The sequence below is a fragment of the Lepisosteus oculatus genome, chromosome 5 (genome assembly GCF_040954835.1).
Source record: "Lepisosteus oculatus isolate fLepOcu1 chromosome 5, fLepOcu1.hap2, whole genome shotgun sequence".
NCBI classification, from domain to species: domain Eukaryota; kingdom Metazoa; phylum Chordata; class Actinopteri; order Semionotiformes; family Lepisosteidae; genus Lepisosteus; species Lepisosteus oculatus.
The window spans coordinates 5,014,190-5,040,900 of record NC_090700.1 but is presented as its reverse complement, the minus strand read 5'-3'; the positions used below and the strand labels follow the sequence as shown (position 1 = coordinate 5,040,900).

The 26,711-nt window shown below is 44.1% G+C and overlaps 3 protein-coding genes across 9 annotated transcripts in view; 1 reads left to right on the top strand and 2 right to left on the bottom strand.

Annotated features, from left to right (window-relative positions):
• On the bottom strand, positions 1-8,317 carry LOC102699130 (programmed cell death 1 ligand 1). Of its 2 annotated transcripts, XM_015341665.2 has the most exons (9): positions 8,178-8,312; positions 7,473-7,582; positions 3,541-3,852; positions 2,954-3,238; positions 2,360-2,680; positions 1,891-2,019; positions 1,625-1,669; positions 1,458-1,544; positions 1-1,143 (listed from the first exon to the last, which is right to left on the bottom strand). In XM_015341665.2, the coding sequence occupies exons 2-8, from the start codon at positions 7,564-7,566 to the stop codon at positions 1,501-1,503; spliced, it is 1,230 nt and encodes a 409-aa protein (XP_015197151.2). In that variant the 5' UTR covers positions 7,567-7,582; positions 8,178-8,312; the 3' UTR covers positions 1-1,143; positions 1,458-1,500. The 2 variants fall into 2 exon arrangements, with proteins under 2 accessions (XP_015197151.2, XP_069046020.1); XM_069189919.1 differs by lacking the exon at positions 1,891-2,019 and having other exon boundaries at positions 8,178-8,317.
• LOC102698397 (gamma-aminobutyric acid receptor subunit rho-3) lies at positions 6,245-25,375 on the top strand. 3 transcript variants are annotated; one of them, XM_006627752.3, is made up of 10 exons: positions 6,245-6,426; positions 12,202-12,655; positions 15,379-15,491; positions 17,784-17,851; positions 19,577-19,800; positions 20,336-20,418; positions 21,257-21,394; positions 22,399-22,551; positions 24,050-24,243; positions 24,870-25,375. In XM_006627752.3, exons 2-10 carry the CDS (start codon positions 12,519-12,521, stop codon positions 25,161-25,163), a joined length of 1,404 nt encoding a protein of 467 aa, XP_006627815.1. In that variant the 5' UTR covers positions 6,245-6,426; positions 12,202-12,518; the 3' UTR covers positions 25,164-25,375. The 3 variants fall into 3 exon arrangements, with proteins under 3 accessions (XP_006627815.1, XP_069046018.1, XP_015197150.1); XM_069189917.1 differs by lacking the exon at positions 6,245-6,426 and adding an exon at positions 11,973-12,040; XM_015341664.2 differs by lacking the exons at positions 6,245-6,426; positions 12,202-12,655 and adding an exon at positions 12,694-12,772.
• Positions 25,359-26,711, bottom strand: part of adgrg2a (adhesion G protein-coupled receptor G2a) — a 34,473-nt gene continuing 33,120 nt past the window's right edge. For all 4 annotated transcript variants that reach the window (XM_069189913.1, XM_069189915.1, XM_069189914.1 and 1 more), the window contains one exon: positions 25,359-26,570. In XM_069189913.1, coding sequence (XP_069046014.1) covers positions 26,464-26,570 — 107 coding nt within the window. In that variant the 3' untranslated portion in view covers positions 25,359-26,463. The remainder of the gene's footprint in view (positions 26,571-26,711) is intronic.

The following is a 26,711-nucleotide window of genomic DNA, read 5'->3' as shown; positions in this document are numbered from 1 at the left end:
TTTTATCCTACTACCCACTTTAATTTAACAGGTAAATTCAAACGCGTACCGCCTATACCACACATTCTTTGAGACAAACTTGAGATGATATTGTAGGGAAGGAACATTGTAGAACACAAGAGACAAAGTAATAATCCATTTTTTTTAAATGTGAAAAACACGATTGTGATGCCAGTAAGTAGGTCAAGCAAAACACAGCGCCTTGCTGAGACCTAGTGTGTTCTAGCAGCAGGAAGGAAGGGCTGATCTCATCCTGCCTTGTGTCAGGGAAGAGACCAGACGTGCCCTCAGACGCCAGAGAGCACGTCTGGTCTCTCGGTCCCAGCCGAGAGCCCAGCTCTCGGTCCCTTTCACGTGACGTCTGACTGTTGCTCTCAGCCCCTCTGTCTCTGTCCTTCTCTCCAGCTCCCCCGCACATTGACCAATCATTTCAGTGCCCCACATGCAACAGAAATATTCTCGGCTGAATCATGCAGGCAGGGTGCTCTCCCAGTGTTTTTTACCTGCAGATTGAAGGACTCGTCCAGCCTGAGCCATGATTGCATTCAACAGCCCGAATGTCCTATTGATGCTTCCTTATACAGGACCCGCAGGCATAAGTTATTCCAATATAAAGTGCAACATGAAATAGGAAACAGTAAGAATCCTGCAAGCTGTGGAATCTACAGCTGTCTTCCTAGGTTTCGGCTCAAGGCCAGTGCAGACCAGAATCCAGAACCTCTGGCTGCTCCGTGCCAGTCTTCCCAGACGGCTCTTGGTTGTCAGAATGGATGTTTGGGTTGAGTCGCAAAGAACTTGGCAAAGGAAGTTTGCATTCGACCAGCAGTAGCTGAGCAACTCCTTCTGAAAGGACTCGGTGACTGCTGAACTGAAACTTTCAGGAGTTTTCGGGCATCCCCTGAAGTCCTCACTCATACGTGAATCTTGGGTGACTGGCGCCCCATCGCCTGTGTCTTTTACGAAATGTTCTTTCAGGACCCTATGCAGAGGACACAATCCGGAAGGGAGTGAACACACACTGGGAGGAGACGAGGAACTGGGCTGGTAGAGGAACCGGGGGTGGGGGGGTCCAGGTGAACAGTCCAAAAGGGAGTCCAAAGGGAAGTCCAGTGCAGGCAAAGGTCCAGAGCCGGGTGATCAATTCTAGACGAACAGAACAAAGTTAAAAGCAGGAGTGGAATCAAACGAGGGGTTGTAGACCGACATGACAAAGTTAAAAACTGGAGTGGGATATGGCGAGGGGTCGGGGGGAAGAAAGAGGGGACCGGAACCAGGCCAGTTGCTCCAGGTCCCGGACTCAGCTGGGTCAGGAAACCAACGCAGAGCCCGGAACAGAGTGAGCGTCTGGCTTTTGCAGGGAGGCTGGAACAGGGAGCAGGTGCACAAAATCAACTAAAAAGTGAACGAGCCAGAGCGCCCTTAAGGAGGAGGGACTACAATCGTGACGGTGTCCTTACTGTGTGACTTCTCAGCAGGTAAGAGAAAATCCAGTCTTCCATGTCATTCCTCTAGGCGGTTTAGCTGGAGACTTTCACCTGCAGGTTCTGGAAGACCGATGATAGTACATGTCAACCGAGGGAATGCTTTCCTGAGTTTACATTGTATAAGTAGAAGATTTCATTACCTTCATCTTTCCCACCTTGCTTATTCTTGGGTGATGTTGGCTTACCTGAAATAACAAACACAAAAACAACTGTGTTCTGCTTTCCTATAAGTAAGAAACATCTAAATACAATATATGAACATGTGCTGTACATGCACGTAGACCATAGAGAAATGTGAAACAATTTCTTACTGATTTTCTGAATGAATGTTTCCGGATAACAAAACATTCATTCTTGAAATGTGTAAAAATGGATGCTGAATAATATTGCTACACTTTCCACATACCTTTGTTCCTTTTTCTGTATATTATTACTGCTACTATGGCAGTAATTAATGCTCCTACTATAAGTGATGAAATAGCAACGCCAATAATGACCCCAGTGTTAGATTCCTTCTCAGTCCTCCCTATTATACCTGTCAGTGAGAAAGACAGAGGTCATTCCAATAAAGTATATGCAAGATAAGGCTTTCACAATCTTAAAAAACAACAAGGAAGTATGACAGGCATAGTGCATTCTGATTTACACTAATGAAAATTAAATTCACAAAACAAACTTCACGAGTCTTCTCGGTTAACAGTAAAAAAAAAGACTCAGGTATAAACATTTGCCCGGGAGACTAGGGGAAAACTTCCGAAAACGACAGTGAATGACCACAGTTATGCGATAACATTGAATCTCAAACTGTTTGCTTGATAGACCTCGTGGGTTCTGCAAATGAAAGATATTTGTATTCTATATTTGTGTGTCAGCACCTGCAGGCGTGGTGATATTCACGGCGGTGTGAATGACGAGCACGGTCTCAAACACAGAATATCGGCAGGTGTAGGTGCCCGTGTGGGCTGTGCTCTTGGGGTTCAGAAGCAGCAGGGTGCCGTCTCCAGAGAGCAGACTGTCTTTGGTCACTTGGGCGTCTTGCCACTGCTTTAAGACAGTGTCACTCCTGCTGTCATAGGACAGGATGTCAGAACTTTTCTCTCTGGATCTGAAGCTCCACTTCAGGATGAAGTTCTTCAGGTTTTTACTGGGAGTGACACAGGGAATCGCCAGTTCCTGTCCTTCAGGGCCAGCAATTGCTTAAAAAACATGCAGGAAATATATTCCATGAATTAAAATCAAATAAGCATTACAGTATGTGAAAAATATGGACATTGCTGTATTCAGAAATTCAGATTCAGAGCACATTTCTTAATCTTTCTGTGTGAAATCAGAGTGTTCTTTATTCTTTATTATTCTCTTTCATTATTTATAAAAGTCATGGGAATACATGAGGCTAATTAAAAAATAGCAAATAGTCAATTCTTTTATTTTAGTTTTGTCTTAAAATATCTTGAAGAAAACAGCGCTACCTTGTTCTTTTAGGGACGCAGTCCAGTTCTGTTTTCCATCTAATGAGTTCACGGCACAAATGTAAATGTAGTTTGAAAATATATTTAGTTTCTTTAGCCTGCTGTCCACACTGTACAGCCCCTGGCCGTCGGGTGTCTTTCTGGTTGTAGGTTTTAAGGGCTCCAACAGCGCAGGCTCTGTAAACCACCTGATGTGGGGAGCAGGGTAAATGCCCCTGGAGGAACATATGACTTCCTCAAAGCCGCTCATACTCGTGAACTCTATGTCCAGGGATCTTACAGGAGCTGCAAACACAAAACAGAATTACTCACTGTTACCATTAACTAACGCAAGGGGGGTCCAGTCATAGTCCTGGAGGTCTGCAGGTTTTCATTCCAGCTCTTCCAGCTTTAATCAAGCTCAGTCAGCTCTTTATTGTCTTGGTGGGATTGACTGAACAGCTTCTCCTAGATTTCCTGGTGTTGGTGCTTTGAAGAGACCTAGGCAACCTGTGGACATACCAGCCCTCCATGATCAGGACTGCCCACCCCTGAACTAAAATAGTGTGCTGGTTGAAGCCTAAAAGTCACAAACTAAAATGACTGACCTTCTACTTTCACAATCACAGAGCTTTCATTGCTCCCCATCTGAGTGCTGATGGAACACTGATATCGGCCTTTATCTTGAACCTTTATGTGTCTGAGCAGAAGAGAGGCGTTGCCCAGTGTCAGGAGCTGGTCCTTGAACAGCGCTGTTCTGCCATTGTACTGCAGGTCCTGGTTACTCAGCTGGTCAGCCTGGTGGTAATAGCTGTGCACATGAAGACTGTCCTTCTTCCAGTGAATGACTTCGTCTCCAGCAGGGCGGAATCTGCAGGGCAAGACGCAGTCCTGAGAGAACCCACATGTCACCATCACACCTGGAAGAGAGCACTTCATCCATCAGAAACACATATTCCTGATAAGCATTGTGGCAACCCAGATTCTGTCCCAGAAGCATAAGGGCATACGGCAGCACCATAAGCGCTTTGTTCCGTTTTAATTTTGTGTCATCGTATAGCTCTATTAAAATCCACAATGACCAGATGGAGACTTCAAAGACTTCAAATGTGCCAAATTAGAATAACAGCCATTAATTCAGTACCCCGGACAGACCCTAATTTAAAGGAGTGGTTTGAATTCTGATTGGTGTAACTTGTGCAAAAGTGAATAACTTTCCTTCTGAATTATGAGCTGCTGGATAACTACAGAATAATATCTAGAAATACCCATGTCATGGACTTTAAGTGTATACAGTTCATGATGCCAGGCCATTTATACGAAGGGTACCAGAATCAAGGCTATTGTTATACTGCTACTAATTCTCTTCGCCACAATGAGTTCTTGCACCCTTTTCTGTTGTGCTTCTTACAGGAGAGGTGGACCTTGGGTAGCTTGTCCTGTGCCAGGTGGTTTTTGGCCTTCCAGGATTTTTTTTGCCATCCACTCTCCATCTCAGGCACATTTTGGCATCTTGTCAAGTTCCATTCTCAGCACATGGCCAACTCAACAAAATTGACGGTCCTGATGTCCTGTATGATGTTCTGGTTTCCAGTCTTTCTGTAAAGCTCGCTGTTGGAAATTGTGTTTGGCCAGAAGATGCAGCATATTCTCTTAAGGCAACAGCTGTGAAAGAAATTCCAGTCCTCTGGCTTACACTCGTTTCTGTGACTGTGACTGTCTTGGAATACAGTATGTCTCTAGGAATGTGGAACTGCAGGATCGTTCCATCATTCTAAAACCTGTGAGCACTTTTTAAGTTACTATCTTCTAAAACAGTACCAGACAAAAATGACAGCAAAGGGCTAATCAGACAGACTATGAGGATGAGAGAAACGTGTTCCCTCACATCGCGTGTTTAGATTGAAAGAAGATCCGGAGTGGGGCTGGAACTTGAATCAATGAAAGAGAGTCGTAGGGTTTCATTGGAGTGGGGTCTGGTGTGTGATGGGGAGGAGGGAGAGAGGAGGAAACCTGCCACATCTGTGACATTTTTCCTGGTTTGTCTTGTTATCGTTCTGATGTTCCTTGTTAACATTAAAGTAACATTTGCATCTACAAAAGCAGCACAAATTATGCTCAATTATTCCCAAATCATACAACAGTAAGTTCCCAAAGGCTTAAGCAATAATTTAAAATCAAAGCAACATGAGTTAACATGATGGTGTTGCCACAAAACTTAACTAGGCGAACAAAAGGCAGTTTCCAGCTGCTCTGTCATCTGCCTGCCAGACCAAGTGCAAAAGAACATCAGCTGCTGTGGTTTCAAACCTACATTTAAACTCCCCCAAGCCCTAAATCATGCTTCAGGCAGGCAGACCCACAACAGCAGAATGCTCTGATGTAGAGCACAAAAATACCCATGAAACAGACACAGTAAAACAGAACAGGCTAAGAACAGGTGTGTGCCCTGTGGCAGGCTAGCCCATGAAGGGGCTGCAGTAGGGGCAGCCACAGAGCCTCTAGCACTTGGGTGGGGATTTTTTAATTATTAGTTTATTTGTGAAGAGTTAGTGTTTACGTACTCACATGGGTTTTAGTTAGTGGTGTTTATAGTATAAAAATGACACTGTTCGTTTTGGTTTGGTTAGTAGTCATGGGCTGAAGCTAGAGAGGAATGAATGAATCCTGAATTTTACTTTGACAATTACTAGAAGTTTGTACGCAGATCCACTGGGCCTGTCCTAGCTACAGGGGAGGGTCTATTGCACACCTCTCCCCTCTGTCCTTCGGAGTACCAGAAAACAGCTTGCATGCTTCCACTCCAGTGAGTGGGATCAGTAATGCCCACAAGGGAAAGAACAGACAGAAAAACAAATCCAGCTCTGGAGCCTGACAGAAAAGCAACGAGTCCAGTCTGTAGGCAAGATATTTCTGCAGCTCAGGTACGACACCTTCTGCTTCGTGTGTTGCATTGAACAGGTTGGGTCGGCCGCCAAGCGTGCTTTTCAGCTTTGCCAAGTGAAACATTAACACGCTGATGCCCGTCCCTCCGTACAGCAGAGCCAGAAGCCCCAGGTGTCCCCATAGCCTCAGCGCGGCCTGGTGGTCTCCAGAGAGGATAGCCATAGCCCCTTCTTCCTCTGGATTTTTTTTCTAGAAAGTGGATTAAGATCTCCCGCTATGCGCCTCGGCAGGGCAAAAATACGCACGTGAGACTGGCAGCTTCTGGACTTCATCTCGGCCAGACGGCCCTGAAGGCAGATTATCTCCCCTCCCTGGCTGTCCAATACGGGCTTGTTTTCTCTTTGCCGATGACCGAACAGCTGTGGTTCCCTGCTGAAGGCGGGGCCTGCTGGCCCCCAGGGTGGAGCTACGGCTTTAGCATCCATGCAGAGATGCGCAAGGGGACCAGATCCCTCAGTGAGCGAAGAGCTGGCCATCAGACAGCCAAGGCTGCTCCTCTGCTGAAGTCCTTCGAGGAAAGAGTGGGGTCTGCAGCTGGGGCCTGCCAGGTAAGAAGCTGCTTTCCGACTTTGCCTTTGGCTTCTGGGAAAGGGGTGCCTGAGCCCATGGTGGAGGAATGGCGCCTCTCCGTAGGGCACACGCTGATACCACGGGCACAAAGACTGTAAATACTTAAACCGGGGCAGGATGTGGGAACTCCTTGGCTAAGTAGCAAATCTTGGTCAGGAGTCCCCCCTTAAAACATTTAAGTTGCAATTAGTTTACATAAGAACTTTGGGTGAAGCGTAAAACGTGAAGCAGTTTAACTTCATCTCAGGCACGGAGGTGCAAAGTAACAAGTGAAGGCTGACTCCATGCTGAAAAGTAGAACCACAGCCTATCAACCAAGCTGTTGTCCCTTCTTTCTACACTTTAGTGTGGAATTAAGCTGCACTTGTTGCTTATCTTCCATCTCGCCTGCTGCTATGACAAGGGAAAAGCAGCATCTTCAGTGTGACCACCATACTCGAGCAATACAGGACAAGGATTCTTGTGGAGGGCTTGGACACCTGAGGCTCACCACTTATTATGGAGTTCTGCGACATGTAGTACTGAAAGCACATGTCTTCAATGAATAAAGTCTGAAACTAGAAGACTCTGGTAATGTCAATTTGGTAGCATAATATTTAGTTGCATATTATAATCCTCGCTATGCTTCTGGTAAGCTTGATTACAGCATGCCTCCTTGGAGTACAGACCTGAACTTTTTCCTGTAACTGTAAGCTTAAAAGAACAGCCTTGCTCCACAGATGAAGAGTGAACAGGTGTAACCGCTTCTGAGCTGAGACAGTAGCACAGCACATTACAACTTATAGCTGACTTTTCATTTTCTCCTAAAACAGTAATCAGGCAGACAGCAATTTTGTTGAAACCGGAGAAAGGTAGTGAGATCTAAATACTGGTTCTTTCATTTTTTGAGTGTATTTTCTCTGTACAAGAGTTCCAGTCACATCCCTTTTGACTGGCAAAAACAGTGAAAAGGTTCCAATTTCTTCAGCGTTCAAAAGGTTTTTCCCGCTAACCACCTGAAAGTAAAACTGAACCTTTTACTTACTGGGAATTTCACATTGTGTGCCTTTCAAAACCCAGAAGATCCAGAAAAACAGGAGTTTAAAAGGCATCAACATCCTTCTCTCCCAATCCATCATCTCTCTCAAGTGCAACCTGCAAAACACAAGAATACAGATCACAAATACTGCACACAAGGACAAGCAGCAGTGCTTGGGGGCTCTGGACTCATATCCAGAAGATTGTGTTCTCAGCTCACAGCTGTGGACACTGCTGTTATGCAATCGAGGAACATACTTCATGCAGACAACTCCAGTGCAATACACAGCTGACTAGATGAGTGCAGATGCAAGAGCCCAGATCCCTGGGTTCTGCATGGACTTTGTATTTTCTCCCCATGCTTGGTATGGTTTCCTGCTAATATATCTCAGAGGACAAGATATGAACATTTTGGAAGAAACATCACACCTGAAAAGCATCTATTTCTGGATTCTTTTAAATCATGAAACAGACAACTCTTTTCGGCCGTTTGGTAGAAAATGAACTTTGCCTGCTAGATCATGAAAGGCAGTGGATTCTCCTTATGGGACAAGAAGATAGCCATGCGGATGTGCTGCAGCAAATCAGAGCTCATTCGTTCCACAGCAACTCTCCTGATTTTAGCTCTGCAAGGTACTTTCAGGCCTTTTGTGATCTCAGCACAAGTCCGTCTTATAAAAGTAATTAGGAAGTCAGGAAATCAATAACTCACCGTGTATGCTGTTGGTCCTGAAATTTTCCAAACCTACTGTGCTTTGTTAAACAGTGTGTGTGCTGCTTTTCAGACCAGTCCTTTCAGCTTCTTCTGGGTACCTCCCCAGCTCTCAGATTTCAACTTTTGTCTGTCGTGCTTTTACACCCACTTATTGGGTTACAGGCTATCCTCTGAGCTCTGGTGTCTCACGTTTCTGTTAATGATGCAATGAATGATCCTCAAGGAGGTTTTGTTCCTCGCTAATTTAAGGTACGTGTTGGGGAATGCGATTTTATTTGTCTACGACAAACAAAAGAACTCATGCTGAAATCTGGTACTGTTTCAAAAGAAACAGCCGGAATCCTTCCTCATGTTGGGTATATGTCTTGATTATTTTCATTATTTCTTTCAAATAACTACAGTAAATCTGAGGAATCTAAAAAAATCACTTATTTTGCACCTTACACTAAGCCACAGATATTCAAACATCAGTCCATTAGTGCAGTGTAGTTTTTGACTGTAAAACATATCTCAAAATGAAGTGTAATAAAATGTCAAAAGAATCAAGGCAGCCTTCAGTCAAAATGAACAGGTTGCAACATGTCTGAAAATTTGCATTTCAACAAACCAACAGACCTGTTAGGTGAGCCGACAAAGAAATTGAAAGTGACCTGTTTTGGTCTTGGATTTGTAGAGAGAATCGACAGTGTACACAAATGACGCTCCCAGCACAGGGATTTTGTAGTTTGAACTGGATTAAGGCAAGAACAGGATTGTCAAAACATCTTGCTCAAAATATAAAACAATGGTAAGAGGGAGCTGAGGTTATTCAACCAGGCAAGAATTATAGTATCTTAACATTGAACGATATCTGAGGAAAAACACAGCTTCCACAACTACTCTGCAGAAAACTAAAATTGCAACCAAACCACACACATGCAGTCTTGTATATAGATTTACAATAATACTGAGCAGTTAAATGTTGCCATAGAGCCCCACTGTCGTTCATGTCCATTGGTAGATTATTAAACCTTTTCACGAATGATATTTTGAATTTGCTTTCTTCCACTGTATGCAGTGTACCGTTTCTGACTGTAAAGCTTTCTCACTGGTGATAGGAATCCTTTTTACCAACTGACACACACAGCTGGGCGCCCCGGTTGATTTGTGAAATTTTTATTGAGCTTCGACCAAAAGTTTGGGAGGTGGTCAGACCCTGATCTTGCCCACTCCCACTTACCTACAGATAAATATCACGCTTCTAGCTGCCTTGCCTGCGTTTCATTTTCACATCTCTCCCTCCACCCCACCTTCTCTCTTACTCGATGGCTCATCGCTCATCAAAGCAGGGGGTTCCTGACAGCCCCCTCTATAAGGACAGTTTGTGGTTCTCCTCACCTGTGTGAGTTACCTCAATCAAGCTCACTTTGAGAATCATGCTCTTCTTCCTTAATTATAGTTTGACCAAATTGCTGAAGTAGCACTAGGGATATGAGGACTACATGAAACTCTTGTGTATCTTTCCACTGAATGAGTCTTGGAAGGCTGTCAGGCAGAAGCAGTAGGAGAGCACCTCTGGGAGTGCTGTAGCTGGAAATGTAGGGAGGGCATCATGGGTCATGGGCATCAGCAAGATGTTGATTGGTTTGTCCTTTCTGAAGGATTCCATGGTTAAACAAATGGATTTATTTAGTTTGTTACAACATTTTGTTCCATGAAATCTGTAGTTGGCTTATTCTTGCTGGTAGTAGCTAAAGGGTTACAGCCCCACTCACTGCAGCTCAACCAGTAATTGGTCCCAGCTGACAGTGTTTTTGTGTGTTTTGTATGCCTAATTACTACATCAAGTATTGCATCAGATATACTGTCACGCCTGGGTTGTCAAGGTAACTGACTTTCTAATCAGCTAGTCTGTTAAAAACCAGTGGTGCCTTTAAAATCACTACCTGATCTGATTCTACCCACCACATTGATTATACAGTATATACCTGAAAAACAATGACCCTTCACATCACCTGAAAACTTGTTCCTCAGAGAATTTTTACAACTAATTCTGATTGAAGAAGCATGGCTGCTGGGTGGAATATGTCTGGTGGGATCACGGTTTTCACTTTTAGATTGTGTAAGATCTGTTGATGTCCATCTAATCCAGGCTCCCACTGGAATGCATTGGGAAACATCAGGAATGGCTCAGATATCATGGCATCAACCACATGCATTTGGAAGCTGATGGGTAGTTTGCATCATGCTTGTGTTGAGTGAATCACAGCTGTGTGAAGCTCTGCAGCTTTTTTTCTCAGCATTGTCACGTTTGTCACTTGTTGGCATGTGACAGTAAGTGCTAAGAGATATAAGACAGTTAGAGATCAGAGCGTAATCCCCTTCACAGATTGGAAGTCTGGGTCAGAGACTGTGGATTAATTTGCTGTGAAATTAAATTTGATCCGTGATATTTTTCTTTCCCTTTGTGAATCAGTGAATATTAACTTAAATTATCCACGAACTGTGTTTATGCCAATGAAAGGCAGTCGGATCTTATGACGCTGGTGAGATGCAGTCTATAGCCTAAAGCTTTCTGTTTTATTTTCAGGACCACTTCTTCCGCTAAAAAAGCACCTCTACACGTTCATGTTGATTTGATCTCATTTACACAGGCCGTCAGAGTGATAGACATTAAGATATTAATTTTTTATGATTCTTCCGTTCACCAAGTAATATTCAACTTCGAGTAGGAGCTCATTTGGTATGTGAAAAAACCCGAGTAGCTCACCACTCCAGCCAGATATCAAGTACGCGCACTTATTTCTTAGCTTATTTGATTGTGTGATTTACCATTTGATTGTATTAACAAAGCTTCAGGGAGTTAAGAGCCAGGATTTGGGAACCGGTTAAGCTCCAGCTCTGTGATGGTATCATCACACCTTCTAAAAAGGTAGGGTTTCACAGGCTATGATTTGTGAGGCTGTGGCGAGAGCAGATTGTCCTTACTCTGTGTCCAGTCACAGACGACAGAAATGTCAAAACTGGGAATTACAACTCTTCATTCTATTCTGAAGGTCGGTGCGTTAAAGGCTGGTCTGTGTGGGTGATTACTGGGAGTGACTTCTTGGCAGGAAATAAGTCGGAAATAACGGACAGAATGTAAAGAAAAAAATATCTTCAGGCAACACTACTGTACTGTAAATGATCCCAGCTGCCACTGATCCAACAGTCTTGGAAGGCCTTGAGAGAGGTTTTGCCCCAGGCTCGTATTCCCTCTCCTCTTCAGCTTTCTTTCTATTATTTCAACGCTGCTGGCTGGAATGGAGAACCTCGTGGATCATGTGATTACTTATTTGTGTGTTTTCCCTTTGTGTAAAAAGGTACTCTTGTACATTATCTGTTATAACGGATGTCTGCTATGTAAACAGCAAGAGCAAGAACTCAACAGCCGCAGTAATACTGATAATAATGCAGCCTCATAAGTCCTTAATGGAACCTGAATTAAAATCCTCAAATTGCTTAGCCCAGGATTTCTCAATACACATCCACTTTGATAAAAGCAGCAGCTCACTTGTTCTCGTGATGAAACAATCATTGCAGTGACTAAGGAATTAGTTGGAACAGAATTATGCGGGTGGAGTAGCCCTGTTACACACCGCCTTAGTCAAGTGGAAAACTGGTATCCATACCACTGGTATCCACTGGTATCACTGCAGTGATTAAAATACTTCTCCCCCAGAACAGGGGGGTGCTGAGCTGGGAAAAACTCAAAACATTTGAGAACAGGAGGGATCAAGTGAGCTGCTGCAGTGTAGCCATGGCTGTATTTGCCCTGTTCCCACTGTTATAAGGTCCCAGCTCACAGTTCCCAAACGACAAAGCCCGGGAGACTGGCAGAAGTGGGTTATTTTGTTATTTGGTGGAATTTGTAATCAGAACAGTGCCATTGTTTATTTTTTTCCGTTTTATTCCCGACTTTGTAGGTTATTGAAAGATTGCTGCGGCACAGCAACAGATAAGAAGATTAAAGGGGCTTAACGTCATTCTTTTGTTATTACAGGAATAAATTGCTATTCAGTTTAATCGGGACTCGGCGGGAGACGAATCACATTAGGAGGTCCGGGCGGAGGCGGGCGCAGGCCCAGGCGGCGACACTGACTCGGCCAACCGCACAGAAGGGGTGCCACAGCGTGCCAGCCGGACGCCGGGATGCAGAGCTGCGGCTGATTTCCCGGACGGGCTAGAGGGAATTTCTGGACGCCGGCGGCTTTGGTCATGGCCAGAGCCTCCGTCGCCGGGGGAGGGCTTGACCTCGGCCGACTCCAGCGCGATGACCGTAGGAGGAGCTGAGAGCAGCCCCGCGCCACCTGCCCAGTGATGGACGCCATGCACCTGGCATTCAGACTGCTCTTTCTCTCCTGGCTCTGGCCAGGCGCCCTGCTGAGCGGAAGCCACTTCCAGGGCAAAAAGAAAAACAAGGATGTGGTCCTGGGAGAGCACCGCAAGCATGGCAGGTGAGCAGTGCTTATTCGGATGTAGGGCTCTGACCACTGAAAAATCCTTTGGGCTGGTCTGCAGAGTTTCTTTACAATAAGAGCCAAGATACCGACACCGTTATGCTACACTTGAAGGTATGGGTGTTTTATGTTTCTGACATTGTATTTAAATGCACTGTCTATGCCTAGAAAGGCCTTTATGTACTGTATGCGTTTGGTGCTATGGTCTCTCTGTAGAGCCTCCCTTTGAAGTTTACTTTATAGCTACATCAGCACAGGGATAGGTTTAGTAGAGCTGTAATGTGCAGAATGGCAAACACTGGTCAGTTGTCTGCTGCTCATCATATAAGAGTTGTAGGAAACAAATTCCTTTAGTTTAATACGTGTGTTGTTTCGGCCAACTTCCAAATATCCAGTTAGATGTTAAACTTGAATGTGTAGGTATTCTCTAATGCAATCAAGTTCAAAGCATACTTTGGGCATGATGGCATTAGTTCAATAATTTATCCTCGGGGGCAGTAACCCCGAGTCAGACTTGAGATGAGAAGCCTGCTGAAAAAGCAGCAGTAACCTCAGAGATTGGTATTCAAAGTTCACAGTCCTGCATACTACTGCCGTCTCTCCTGAAATACGTTTTTGAAGTGTTTTTTAAAGGTTTTTTGACCCTAATAAAACATTCAAGAAAGAATCTGCATTCCGAATCAGAAACAGAAGCGAGCATACTTATACAGTGTTGTCACCTACTGGAACAGCTGTGAGTGAAGTACTTACTGTGCTCATACCTCTGGAGGAAATGGGTATATTTGCTTTTATTCTATGAAAGCTCATTATTAGCATAATATTAGTATATAATTGCAGGAATACAGTAATTAGCACTCTTAAATTAGCTGACTAAAGCATCTTAATTAACATCAGAACAAAATGTGTGGTGAACCAAAAGATTCTAGAAAAAATAGTATGACAATAAATGTACTGTGTATTAAATTAGTAAATAGCCTTGATTTCTGGACAAAGAGTGTCAGAGCTTATGCCAGCATCTATCTGCACAGAGGCTGAATTTCGAACATTTGTTTCCACAGCCCAGTTAGATTGTGAGAGCCTTTCAGACGTGGTTATTAAACCCATGACCCTTCTCCTCTGGGCTGTCTTAATCAGACAGTTTAATTGGAGCTCTGGGCGCTCTGCCTGGGAGTTCACTGAAGCTTGGAGCAGATGTCTCCAGGAATTCAGCATCACAATCTCTTTTGTAGTTAGCAGCACTCATAACAGAATCTGCCATTTTAATCTGGTTGGGGATTATCAAGGTAAATGTACTTGCCCGCGTTTTCCCCCTTGCTTAACGTCGTTTAAATTGCCCTTTGATATTCTTTTCTGACCCTTTCTTCTGTGTGTGACGTGCTCGGTGCAGGTCTGCAGATTTACCACTCCAGCTTTGTTGGGTTTATTTTTCCATCCCGAAAAGGGGACACATTCCCTGGACACCCGGAGAGCACCCCAATCCCACTGTCCCGGTGCGGTGTGACCCCCATTCCCACCCACCCCCAAAATCGGTGGTCAAATCTGGGAGTCCTCTCCACTCGGTGTCCCTCTCTGAAACTGAACTGGAGCCCAGAGCCCAAGGGGTTTTTCTGGGGGGGTTTCTGGGTTGATTAGAATGTCAAGCCTCTGAAACACCTTGTTTGTATATACCGTCAATACAGTAACTTGTGTGTTGTGTGTTTATGTTGTGATTAGTGTAGTTTGTGTCTTGTCATTGTTAACAGACATTTGTTTAACTGAGTGTGCCTGGATTGTTACTCCTTTCGCTTCAGCTGTGTCAGAGAACAAAGAATGTATGTGCCTCTGATTATACCCACCACTCAGGTATATTCTGGAGAAATCACTTACAAGTTGGGGGGTTATGAATAATTATTTTACTGATTGACTAAACTGCTCTGTCAGTTTCTGATATTCTGCATTTTCATAACCCAACATTTGTAACAATATAAAAGCAACGCTGAGCAGAATATGCTCTATTATTTCTTAATTCTGATAAATGAGAGCCAGATGATATTTCAGGCTCAGAGAGGCCACCTGTCATCAGATATGAACTTGTTGAATTTAAAAGTTGTTCAAACGCGTTTAAATATGTATTGCGCAATCACGTTATTGTGTCTTGTTACAATATTGATTTCATTGTGTGTTTTTTCTGTAGATTTGTATTACAAGGAGTATCTTTTTGGAAAGCGTAGATGAATAGTCTTCGGTTGTTCCTTCACTGCTCGGATGTGTTTCCATGTGGGAAATGGCTGGAGACTGGGGCCGTCCCGCTGTGTTTGTCAGCCTCGGCCTAAAGCTGGGCAGGACCTGCTGCACTGCAGACCCCGGTCCCTGCTGGACCTATCAGCCCAGACCCGGAGCGGGATGGAAGATCGGGCCACGTCCCGGCCCCTTCTCTCGGCCAGCTCCTCGGGGCTCTGAGGCCTCTCCGCTCTCCTCCCACCTTGAGCCGCCGAGTATCCGAACCCACGTTCTGCTGAGCTGGACCACCTGGAGTTTCCTTCCCGGGTCTGCAGCTTGTGGGATCTATAAAACCTGCAGGGCAGCGGGCCCAGCGGAGGGAGGGCAAAGCCCTCTCTGCTCGCAGTGTGCACCTCTCTTTTCGTTTACGCGGTCGCTGCATTTGGACGCCCCTCGCGTTGTGATCCTATTATCTCCGCACCTCAGTTTGTTTCGTTCTTTTGTTCCTTTGCCCCTCACAGTCGGATAGACTTCAAGCTGAAGAAGTCCGACAGCACCAAGTCGACACTGATCAAATCCGAGCAGCTCCTGCGCATCGAGGACCATGACTTCGCCATGCGGCCAGGATTCGGGGGTACGTTGGGCCCTCGGGTTGTGCCTTGGGGCGTTTGTATACGAAAACATTGTGCCCAGCCAAAGGTCTGGCTTTTTCAGCTTTAATGCAATTGGAACAATGGGTCCAGTGGGCCTATAGGAGACCTGGGGGTTCTGTGGGTGCAGGGAGACCAGTGTGGCAAGCTACCGTAACCTGCAATAACCTGTAACTTGCACCATTGACAGCAGTCTAGTTGTGTGTAATCTTTGCATGGTACAGTACAAATTCTGCAATTGAAAGAAGAGATAGCCGTGACCTATTTTCCAGCAAAACCAACAATAGCTCTGCAGCAAAGCCGAGGAGAGAGACTTAATCTTTTGAGACCTGGCTGTCGTTGTTTGCCTGCCCGTAGGAAATTCACCGAGCTGTCGGTTTTTCAGGCTTACCGTGGTTTGTGGTACAGTAGGTCATCAGAGACTGGTACTGCAATATCATTTAAATTGAGGCTGCAGAAGAATTCAATCGCCTGGCTTTTGTGTGCGATTGGTTTTTAATTTGAATAATTCCTAGTTTTGTAGCTGAGGGCAAAGGTTCTGAGTGCAGGCCATGGCTATTGCTCTTGCTTTAATGCATGTAGGGCCATTTGCTTTTTCTCCTCCCAAGGAGGTGAAGAAATTTCAATGTCACGAACTACACAACAGGAGCATTCCACAGTCAGTTCAGACAAGTTCTGAAAAGGAATGTTTCATCATATGGAATGGAACACATTTTTATTGAAACCCTCTGAAGCATAGAAATTAGAACACTACTGTAAAAGCTTCCTGCTCTAACAGTTTCACAACATGATTTAAACATATTTGCATTCTGTTTCTGAATTGTAGTTTAAAAAACAGAAAGCACAATGCCATCCCGTGTTAAAAAAAAATTTGAACCTGAGAAATTTTGAGCTGAGCACCGTGAAGATGACACAAGGCTTTGCACTAGTATGAAAAAGGAGAAAAAGCAGTCACATGAGAAACATAAGGACAGTTACAAACAAGAAGTGATCATTCAAATTATCACAAGACCACAAAATTATCAGGCGATAATCAGCTGCAGGCCAGAGAGCAGCGGGCCAGAGATTATACTGTGTTTACGTTTTTTTCACTTGTAATCCTCTCTCCTGTGTTTCTTCTTAGGCCTTGATTGATTCCAGGGATGGAAGCAATTAATAAAAAGAAAAAAGGAAAAACACTTGACTGTATATGGGTGTAGTGAGGGCCCTCATAGGCTTGAACCATAAAGAAACACCTTCATTTTGAATTACAAAGTTACAAACAATGAAATCAGTCAGCATGACATAACCTGGACGTTAGTACCTGATTCAATTTCATCCAGCTGCTTCTTGGAAGAAGCCAGGCTTTAACAGCATGGCTAGGCAGCTTGTTCCCCACTTCCACAACCCTGAAAATGATCTTTATTCTGTTCCGGTTGTACAGAACAACGTTTTTCCTGCATTGTCTGTACCTCATAACTATGCTACTTGGCATTTTTGTGTTCTTTCTCTGGCTTGATTTCTCCTCCAGGCTCGCACATCCCCTGGAAAATAAAGTAGGTCTTTGTGTCATCCTAGGCTCTCAGCTCTAAACATCTAAAAAAAAACATAACCCAGATTTTTTTTTTCATTGAATACGAACAATGCCTGCTGAGGACACAGATGTGTTTTAATCTGGATTATACTTGGGTGTCCTGGTGGAGAAGGAAGAACACATGATCTTTGAGGGCTTTAAACATATCCGGAGCCCTTCACTGGGATACTGTTGGGACACATACTGTAGTGGTTCCTATTGAAACGGGGCCCTGTATCATCTCACTGGAAACCTTGCACCTTGCATGCATGTCAGACCTCCCACTGTCACAGTTAGTGAGTAAAAAGCATTGGCTCCCTGTTGAAATTAGTGGGCTCACCGGAGCTCTGATCTGCTTAGTGCCAGCAGAGAGGAGCCCATCCATCCCACGTGGTGTAATTGATCAGAGGGCAAACCAGGGTATCAGCTTCAACAGCTCAGATGCACTTGTTCCAGGCTCCCACATCCCTTTCACCTGTTCAGCAGTGTTGAATTCAACAGTGTTGAATGTTCAATTGATGCCACATTTCAGATCAAGTAAGGCTTCGATTATCTCATTTAAGGTGGGTTGGAATGGGAACCACCAGGTGTGTGGGTCTTCAGGACCAGGATTGGGTACCACTTCCCTACAGCAAAGAACTGCTATACAAAAGCAATGGCAGCCATGCTGATGGTGACAATGACACTGGTGACAAGTCCCATTTCCTTTCCTGTCTCCCTGCAGGCACGGCTATCCCGGTGGGCATCGACGTTCAAGTAGAGAGCATTGACAGCATCTCCGAAGTCAACATGGTGAGTGCTGCCCCGCCCCAGTGAAGCACCGCTGTACCAGAGCCTGAAGCTGATTGGCTGGCATGACTGTGATGTTGGAGGTTCTGTTGTCTAAGCTGCTGGATGGGTGACTGTCACTGTAGCCTGCCTAGTTACATGTTCTACTCCATTGCTTTACAGTATCTTTTGTTCCAGCTGGCCTTTGTTTGATAAAGACTCTTTTGTTGCACCTGGGAACGCCTCTTGATGAATTATCCAGCTCCTGCCCCTGCACAGTACAAGATAGATAAATACATCAGGTCCCAGAATTGTTTATATCCCTTCTTCTTAGAACGTATGACCTAGGAAACCTAAGCAAGCAGTTAGGTTTGTTGATCGTGTTGTTCCTTGACATAACAATACATAGCCCGAGTCACTTTTATCGAAATTCTGAGTGCTCAGTATCTGAGCTCTGTTAAAATTCACAAAACGAAGTAAGTGATCCATATAAAACACATTCAAGAAGACATGGTTTTGATTAACACAAGAATAACTAAAGCTACAGCAGTACCCTTGCTGAGTAATGACGTTTACAGGATTAAAGGCACCTTGTAAGTGAGAGAATATGCTCAGAGAACGAGATCCTGTGCACCAGCAAACTGTAGATTGGCTCTATAAGGCTCAGGCTACATCTTGGAAGGCAGAGTATCCTTGCACCAGATTTCACAATTCTGTGGAATCGTGATAGACAGCAGAAAACACCATGAGAGGTCACTGGGAGAAATATCCTTCCATATATAATGACTGTAGCTCACCCTTGACAAAATCATTATCTCCATCAGCTGTGTGCCACAGGATATCTGAGGTGGTTACGGAGAAGGCATCGGGGTGTTTTCCTTGAGAAATGCCATTTTTCCATTGACCTGTTAGAAGACAACCCATAGAAACACTGGTGGATGATACGTTGTACAAGCCAACCACTGGGTTGATGAAAGCATGAAGATATGGGGAGGAATCTTTTTAACACAAGAATAACATGGTTCAGATAGAGGGCAGGGTTGCTGCTCAGTAATACACTGACGAAATCCTTGAGCCAATGGTTTTCTCAATCCTGTAAGCCATTCAACAGGTGTCGATTTTCCATCAGGACAATGCAAAACCATGCAATGCTGGGATTACAGTGGCGTAACTACAAGAAGACAATGCTGAGCTGTGTAGTACCAACTTGACATCGAGAGGAGGCAGCCATATCCAAGCCAATATTTGTCAGTTGCCTGCAGCTGGACAGGATGAGTAGTAGTACATCCCACAACAGTCTGTCCAGAACCTGATCAGGCCTGTGCTTCAGCTAATGCTCAGTAAGGTCATAACCAAACCTAACTTTGAAGTATTTTCTCTATAGTGGTGCCACTACCATAAATGTAGAAAAAGTGCGTAATTGCTTGATTTATATTTTGTTCACCTATTCTGTGATTTTGTGTTATCTTTATAAATACATTAGATTTGGGTGCTGCATTTCTTTTGTCCATCAGTACACCTGTGGTAATTGTATTGTTTTATGCTGTGTATAGTCATAGAAATTATGCAGACTAAGCAGACAAAATTTATATATCTTTTAAAGACTGTGATTGTAGCAGGGCACCAGTTAATCATCCTCCTACAATGTGAGAGGAAGCTGAGGGGGCCCTGCACAGTCTTGGTGTAACTTGGGCCTGTACAAACACAGCACTCGCATTCCTGGTGACTTGATCTGACCTGTTCCTGCAGGATTTTACCATGACCCTCTACCTGCGTCACTACTGGAAGGATGAGCGCCTGGCCTTCCCCTCCAGCAACAACAAGAGCCGCACCTTCGACAGCAGGCTGGTTAAGAAGATCTGGGTCCCAGACGTATTCTTTGTCCACTCCAAGAGATCCTTCATTCATGACACCACCATGGAAAATATTATGCTAAGGGTTTACCCTGATGGCAACATCCTTTACAGCGTCAGGTACAGCAACCAGTGGGGTGATGTGAGACAGGAGCCTAGTTTAGGAGCCTGTCAGAAGGCCAGACTTGGAACTGAGCCTGGGTTTAGCGGGGACCCTTTCTTCAGGTAGTCCTGTGACCCAATCCACACCTTTCTGTCTGTCCTTTGACCAAGCGAACATCAGTTTTGCCACTTTGCAACAAACTCAGCTTGATCACGAGACACTATTCAGAAACTATAAGAAACAATTTTGTGGAGATTAATTATACAAGAGAACAAATGATCATAAACCATGTGGTAGCTCAGCTTTAACAAAACTGTTCGGTACACGTTCTGGTGAAATTGCATGCCTTAGTTAGGACAAACACCAATAAACCGTTGTTCAGAAGTTCCTGTTTACCTAACACGTTATCCATATCATAAAAAAGTGAATAGAAAAGACTCTTGGCAAAGTTTTAGTTGTACTTACTGTACAGAGCAGCGAGATGCAGTCAGTTGACTAACTGGGCAGGAGTCTCTTGAACTTTACACCTCTGTCTCATCTTGTGTCCTCTAGGATCACAGTCACTGCATTGTGCTCCATGGATTTCAGCAGATTCCCTCTCGACACACAGAACTGCTCTCTGGAGCTGGAGAGCTGTGAGTATGTTTTATGCACACCTCTTAAGTACACCTCTTTATATAGTTGAGCACATTGCAAACAAACTGAGGGTAATTACCTGGTCCCATGTTCTTTTCTTGCACAATAAACCCAGTTTGCACTAATCATTCTCATCACCTAACATATATGTGTTTTGTACAATCTACAACAGATCTTTACACGAAGGTCAGTATAGCGTATTTGCCTAATAGTTTTTAACTGGATAGACACTTGGTTTTTAGGGGCCATCTAGTGTTTGGGGAGTGATAACGTATCTTCATTCAGAGTTTCACAAGTTCAAAAAGTTTGAAACTGAAGGGACGTCCAGCATTCTGATCAATTTGTTCTTTAGCCTAAGATGTACAACAGGAAGAGGTTTTATCTTATTCGTTTTCTTACAAAGTCTTAGACTGTTTTTTTCAGATGTGAGATTTTAGATTTCAGATCTTTGCACCGTGTGTCTTACTTTGGCAGTAGACTAGCACTGCTTGAATTGTGGAGGTTTTAGAGACATCCATGAAGGTAAAATATACAAGGTCATAACTTGGGGAACTGTCACTTCCCCTCACAAATCTGTTTTACAATCTCTGCAGCTAAGACGATTTCCTGCCTATTTAGGTTAATCATCCACCTCCTAGTGCCCCCCTAGTCCAGATCCAGTCCTTCTGTCTGCAAAATTGATTGCCCAGCTCACAGCCCAGTTACCAGGGCAATACCAACAAGCCTGCCCACAGGACAAGATTTTACTGGGACCTACATCCGTGTTCTGTATATAATAAGTAAACTTGGGTTTCTTCTTTCTCTTTGAACTTTTGGTCTTCTTTTCCTCTCTTCCAGATGCTTATAATGAAAATGACTTAATGCTCTACTGGAAAAATGGGAACGATTCATTAAGGACTGATGAGATTTTGCTGTCTCAGTTCTTTATTGAAGAATTTAATCCTTCCAACGGGCTCGCTTTCTACAGCAGTACTGGTATGTCTGTTAATTAGCCAGTACCTTCGTGTCTGAGCCACATACACAACAAAATTACATTGTATTTCAAGCTGAAAATATGAAGGGAGGCCACTTAGTCACAGAATTGGCTTATTTTCCTGACAGATGTTCAGCCTTGAGCATTCCTGACCCTGTTTAATTTTTATCTCTTGGAACTTCTCCACCTCCCTAGTTTCAAAGCTAAACATGTCACTTAGCTCTGCTGATCACTTTGTGAGGGCTGCCGGAGGTATACTTTGCATGCTTTGGAAAGAGCTTGTTGCACAAGATTTACTTCTGTGTACCTCCTCAGGTCTGCTTTAAGATTTCTTTTTTAGACATCTGTTTTTTCTGACGTTTCGCTAATCATCCCCCAGAGGAATGACTAACACAAGGCTTCCTTTATTCTGCTGGTGTTATGACACAGGCATCAATTGACAGTAATTCGCATGAAAATAAGGATCAAACAGAAGCAAGGAATTACTAAATACTCTACCGTACATGAAATACTGTAAGGTGAATCTGAACATTATCACGTCCATTCAGTGTTTTCATTTCAATTTGGAACTTAGGCTATCTGATTTCAAGGCTCCTTACAAAACAAAACTTGTACTATTTAGTTAGGCCAGGCCTCTATTACAAAAAACAGTAATTATGCCTTAGTAAGAACATAACTATAAAGTACAAACAGATTTTCCTGCATTTATGTAGTGACATAGTATAGATGCAGTAATTGCACTGATAATAAAAGGTCACTCAAAGACTTAAAATAAAGCATCCTAAACTGGCCGGCTGCTATTTTGCTTCTGTCTCACCATGACTTCCCTTGATGTTGTTGTAGTTCAGCCTCTTGTTTGTATAGTATATATCTTGCAGCTGGACATCTTCTTGCAGGACTCTGCCTTTGTGGTGTGCTTTTCCTGCATACAGAATAATTTTCAGGTCTCTCCACGGCCAGTCTGCACTGCTAATGGTCTCTTCTCTCTCTTCTTCTTATGTTACAGGATGGTATAACCGCCTCTATATAAACTTTATACTTAGGAGGCATATATTCTTCTTTATGCTGCAGACCTATTTCCCAACCATGTTAATGGTGATGTTGTCCTGGGTTTCATTTTGGATTGACCGAAGAGCAGTTCCGGCCAGGGTCTCTCTAGGTAGTATACCATTCTGACAATGATGCGGAAGAAATAATGGAATACCCCCGCAAACCCACCCCCCTTTCCCAGTACTTGCATCCAGACAACAACATCTTTTATTACCTGGAACCAGATCTTCTCAGAATGAACACAGCTCCCAGTAACAACATTCCCGAATTTGCAGACTTTGATCCAAACCCAAGCTGATGACACGACACCATTACTCTTTTTTCTCCATAACGTGACACACTGGCTGGAGATCATCCAGAAGTCTCTTGAGCCCAAGTCCCATTCCAAAGTTTGTGGGCTGTGTCTCAAGTCATCAAAAAACCACAGGGGTTCAGCGCCTCGGCCTGACGAAAGCAGGCAAAGCTGAAATGTGGAAGGTCCTTGCTTGCTAAGAGCATCTCATTCAATTCAATTCAATTTATTTTTATATAGCGCCTTTCACAACAAGGTTGCCCCAAGGCAACCAAGAATAGTCATCTCATGGTGACATTCTTATACTGGCAGATGTGTGATCCAATGGTTAACAAAGCATGGCTGTTACACACTTTTTAGAAACTTTATAAATGTTGTTCTTTAGGCAAAACTTACATATGGGATTGAATTTGTGACAATTATATGAGCCATTGTTTTGGCCACACCTACAGTATATTACAGTACTTTTTTGTGCTTTGTTTGTTTTGGTCATACCAACATTTTTGTTGGCCCTTGTTTTGGCCACACATTTTTAACTTGTTCGAAATGTGGTTCAGCCAGTTCTTAATACAAATCATCAAGCTTTTTAAAGTCTGTGCTCGGACAACAGAGAGTAACGCTCGGTGCAAAAGACTACACGTGTGAAGCCAATGTCTGCTACCGTACATGGCAACCGTAGATTTTGAGGTGATGAATCCACTTAACAAAACACATCCTACAGTGTAAACTGGTGTGCAATGCTGTGGTTCTCACAGGGACCAGCAGTCAGTAACACATTGTTTGCATACTGCTTGGCAACAGCAGGAGGCAGCTCTTAAAAGGAGTCAAGAAACATTTGCACCAGGATGAACTCTCATTTAACCAAAAAAAGTTGTAAAAAATACAGAAAACTTCACAGGTTTCCTGTCACCTTCATATAATCAGCCCTGATGTTGGTTATAATAAATGCTCTTCAGAGTTATGGTGTTTAAGAGCAAGTAGAACTATGATATACATGAATATCAATTAGCTGTGAAGTTAAATAACTATGGATAGCTGATAGCAAGTCTGTGCTGCACAAAACTGCAAAGCACAAGGACAGACACACACAGCAGTCTGATAATGTGCACTTGTACATTCAGATATGAGCCTAATACAAATGCTCAAACAAAATGCTTCAGGAAAACAGGCCATGCCTGTGTTTTATGCTTGAGGATGCTCAGTTTTTTTTTAAAGTGGAAGGATTCTTGATAATCCAAAAAACTGTCCTAAAACTGAAGTATGTTTTCGAACGAGAAAAGCTCAGAGGTGTGTTCTTTGCCTTTGTTCACTGCAGGAATCACCACTGTCCTGACCATGTCCACCATCATCACAGGTGTGTCGGCCTCCATGCCCCAGGTCTCCTATGTCAAGGCCGTGGATATCTACCTGTGGGCCAGCTTCCTGTTCGTCTTCCTCTCCGTCATCGAGTACGCTGCCGTCAACTACCTGACCACCATTGAGGAGATGAAGAAGATGGAGAAGGGAAAGGTCTCTCTTTGCTCTCCTTTTATTTTTTGAAAGGGTGCCCTTCACTCTTCAGCCCTTCAGTCTTCCTGACCTATGAAATGCCTAAATGAATGAATTATTTTCCTAAACTGGACTATTCAAATTCTTCCCTCACCTCTGCCTCTACGCTAGACCTACAACAGCACAGCCAAACACACGAGGCACACAGGAACTATCCAGCTGAAGCGTGCACAGCCTCCCCCTGGCTGTACTGCCCAGGGGCCAGACGCCGTCATCGCTGGGCTCCATGGGGAAGATAAGGACAAGCATGTAGTCCTTCTAGACCCAATCAGAAAATCTGCCAGCAATGAAGATGCCCCCAAAAGTGTTCACAATATAGTTAGGAAATGTATTTAATGCAGGGAAGTAAAGTACAATATGGTTTTCTCTTCATTTAAACTCTTATTCACATAGCAGCAATAACGATTGAGTGAACCCTTCTGCCAGATCTTCAGATTTTTACATCTGAGGCTGTTAAAACCCTGCCTGGCTGTCCGCAGCCCCTGGGTTAGTACCTGCCCCACAGGAGGGTCGCTCAGAGTCTCGTAGTGTTCATGGCTGTGCCTCTGTCATGTGACCATCATGCCTGATGTTATCCCCCCCTCCAGCTTCCGGTCACGTTCAACACCACGCAGGCCATGGCTTTCGATGGCTGTTTCCACGACAACGAGATCGAGCTGACGCCTTTCCCGGAGATCCCCGTGAACCCGGAACAGCCCCCGGCGCGGAATTCCGCGGACGCCCAGCCTGTGGAGGGCCACCGGCTGCGCAGGAAGCGCTCCATCAAGAGCAACGTCAACTACATCATGAACAACAGCCACGTCATCGACTCCTACTCCCGCCTCCTCTTCCCTGCCGCCTACCTCCTGTTCAACATCATCTACTGGGGTTTGTACTCCTAGAGGGGCATTCTCCTTTCCCATATTCCTGGCAACCGGACTGCGAAACTGTCTGTCCGGTTGCAGAGGCCATAGCAACCGGGAATCCAGGTTGGAATTAAAAGCGTAAGGTGGGATCTCATCGCAAAACTGTGTGGAATATACACAGAAGAACCATCAAGCTCCTAATGATTAATCAGCCTGAATAAATAACATCTGTCGGATTAAATAACATTTATTGGTACAGTCGTTCTGTAAAAATAGTCAGTTACAAGCAAAACTCTGAATGTCGACTACTGCAGTGCAACATGCTAGTTGACAAAATGTAGAAGATACCTGTACAGGTTCCAGTAGAATAAATAAGGTTTCAATAATCCTTCAAAGGACAACAAACACAAAATAGAAAACAAAACCCATAAACAATATTAAATTCAAGTACAGTACAAGGTGTGCAAATAAGTTTACTTTTATAAATCTTGGGCCCAAGCTTGGAAATTCATACTTTCCAATGAGTCGGAGGACATTCATGGCCCCTGTGTGCTGGGCACGTCCACCTGTGTCACAGACCAGGGGATATTCAAGCACAGCAGCCTGCCATTCACTATCCAGAAGTCACTTGTTTTCATTGTCGGCTATGCTTTCTCTATGAAAACCATGGAGTAAATTCAGGAAACCTACAAATCTTGGCCATCTATTTGTTGACATGTTGTGTGTGACACTGAACTTGTTGAGTATGACCCAAGATGTCAACAGGGCTGACCTGGGCCTGTGACAGCATTACAATCCCCAAGGAGCCTAGAATGTGCCCACAGCAGGGGAAGTTGATCCTCATGTTCCAAGAAGCAAAGGGACGATGTTTTCCTGAATAGGCAGAACTCAACAAATTGACAATTTGAATCCAGAATTTCTGGAATAACAGCGGCCGGGCTCCTTACTCCACATCGGGCTTCTCGGCCTGTGCCTTTCTCTCGGAAACACACAACAACGTTGTGGCTGAAAGGCTGCCCTGGTGGTTCACACGCTTCATTTTAGTTCTCTAAAAGTGAAACTGGGTTTATAAAAAAGCCTAGTGTGTCGAGATTGATAAAAAAGCAGAGTGTGGTTTCACTAGTTTCTGGAGAACGTTGACGTCAGCACAAAGCATATTCAGCACCTATCTTTGCATTTATCTGTATCTATACATATATATTAATACACTGGCACTGTGGTAACCTGGTGTTAGGCGGCAAAAGGTTTTACAATGCAGGACTCTTCCAGTCATGATCAGTCATGAGAATCTGGTGCCTCCTTGTGTGTAACAAACCTTCACCAGGCCAGATCAAAATCATCGTCCCTTCTTCGTCCTGAGCCTGTTATTGGAAATGTCATTGAGCACCACATCCAGGCTGGGCTCACTCAGTGTCCCAACATTCACGTCCTCATATGGATTACCTGCAGAGAGCGCACGAGAGGATTTTTTTTTTACACCATTTCAGCAGGAATGATGTGGATTAACAGTTTAAAGGCGACCTTGGTTTTGGAGTTTGTGCAAGAAACCTTTTTTTTCATCCACCTACACAGAAGCTCTCATCT

What these genes read in the sequence shown, in the direction of transcription:
- LOC102699130 (XM_015341665.2), bottom strand. Translation starts at nt 7,566, where the DNA reads ATGATGGATTGGGAGAGAAGGATGTTGATGCCTTTTAAACTCCTGTTT. An exon ending in CACACAATGTGAAATTCCCA is followed by an intron (nt 3,853 to 7,472) that starts GTAAGTAAAAGG and finishes GCTCTCTTCCAG; the next exon opens with GTGTGATGGTGACATGTGGG. An exon ending in ATACAGAAAAAGGAACAAAG is followed by an intron (nt 1,670 to 1,890) that starts GTATGTGGAAAG and finishes TTGTTATTTCAG; the next exon opens with GTAAGCCAACATCACCCAAG.
- LOC102698397 (XM_006627752.3), top strand. Translation starts at nt 12,519, where the DNA reads ATGGACGCCATGCACCTGGCATTCAGACTGCTCTTTCTCTCCTGGCTC. An exon ending in CATGCGGCCAGGATTCGGGG is followed by an intron (nt 15,492 to 17,783) that starts GTACGTTGGGCC and finishes GTCTCCCTGCAG; the next exon opens with GCACGGCTATCCCGGTGGGC. An exon ending in GCATCTCCGAAGTCAACATG is followed by an intron (nt 17,852 to 19,576) that starts GTGAGTGCTGCC and finishes CTGTTCCTGCAG; the next exon opens with GATTTTACCATGACCCTCTA.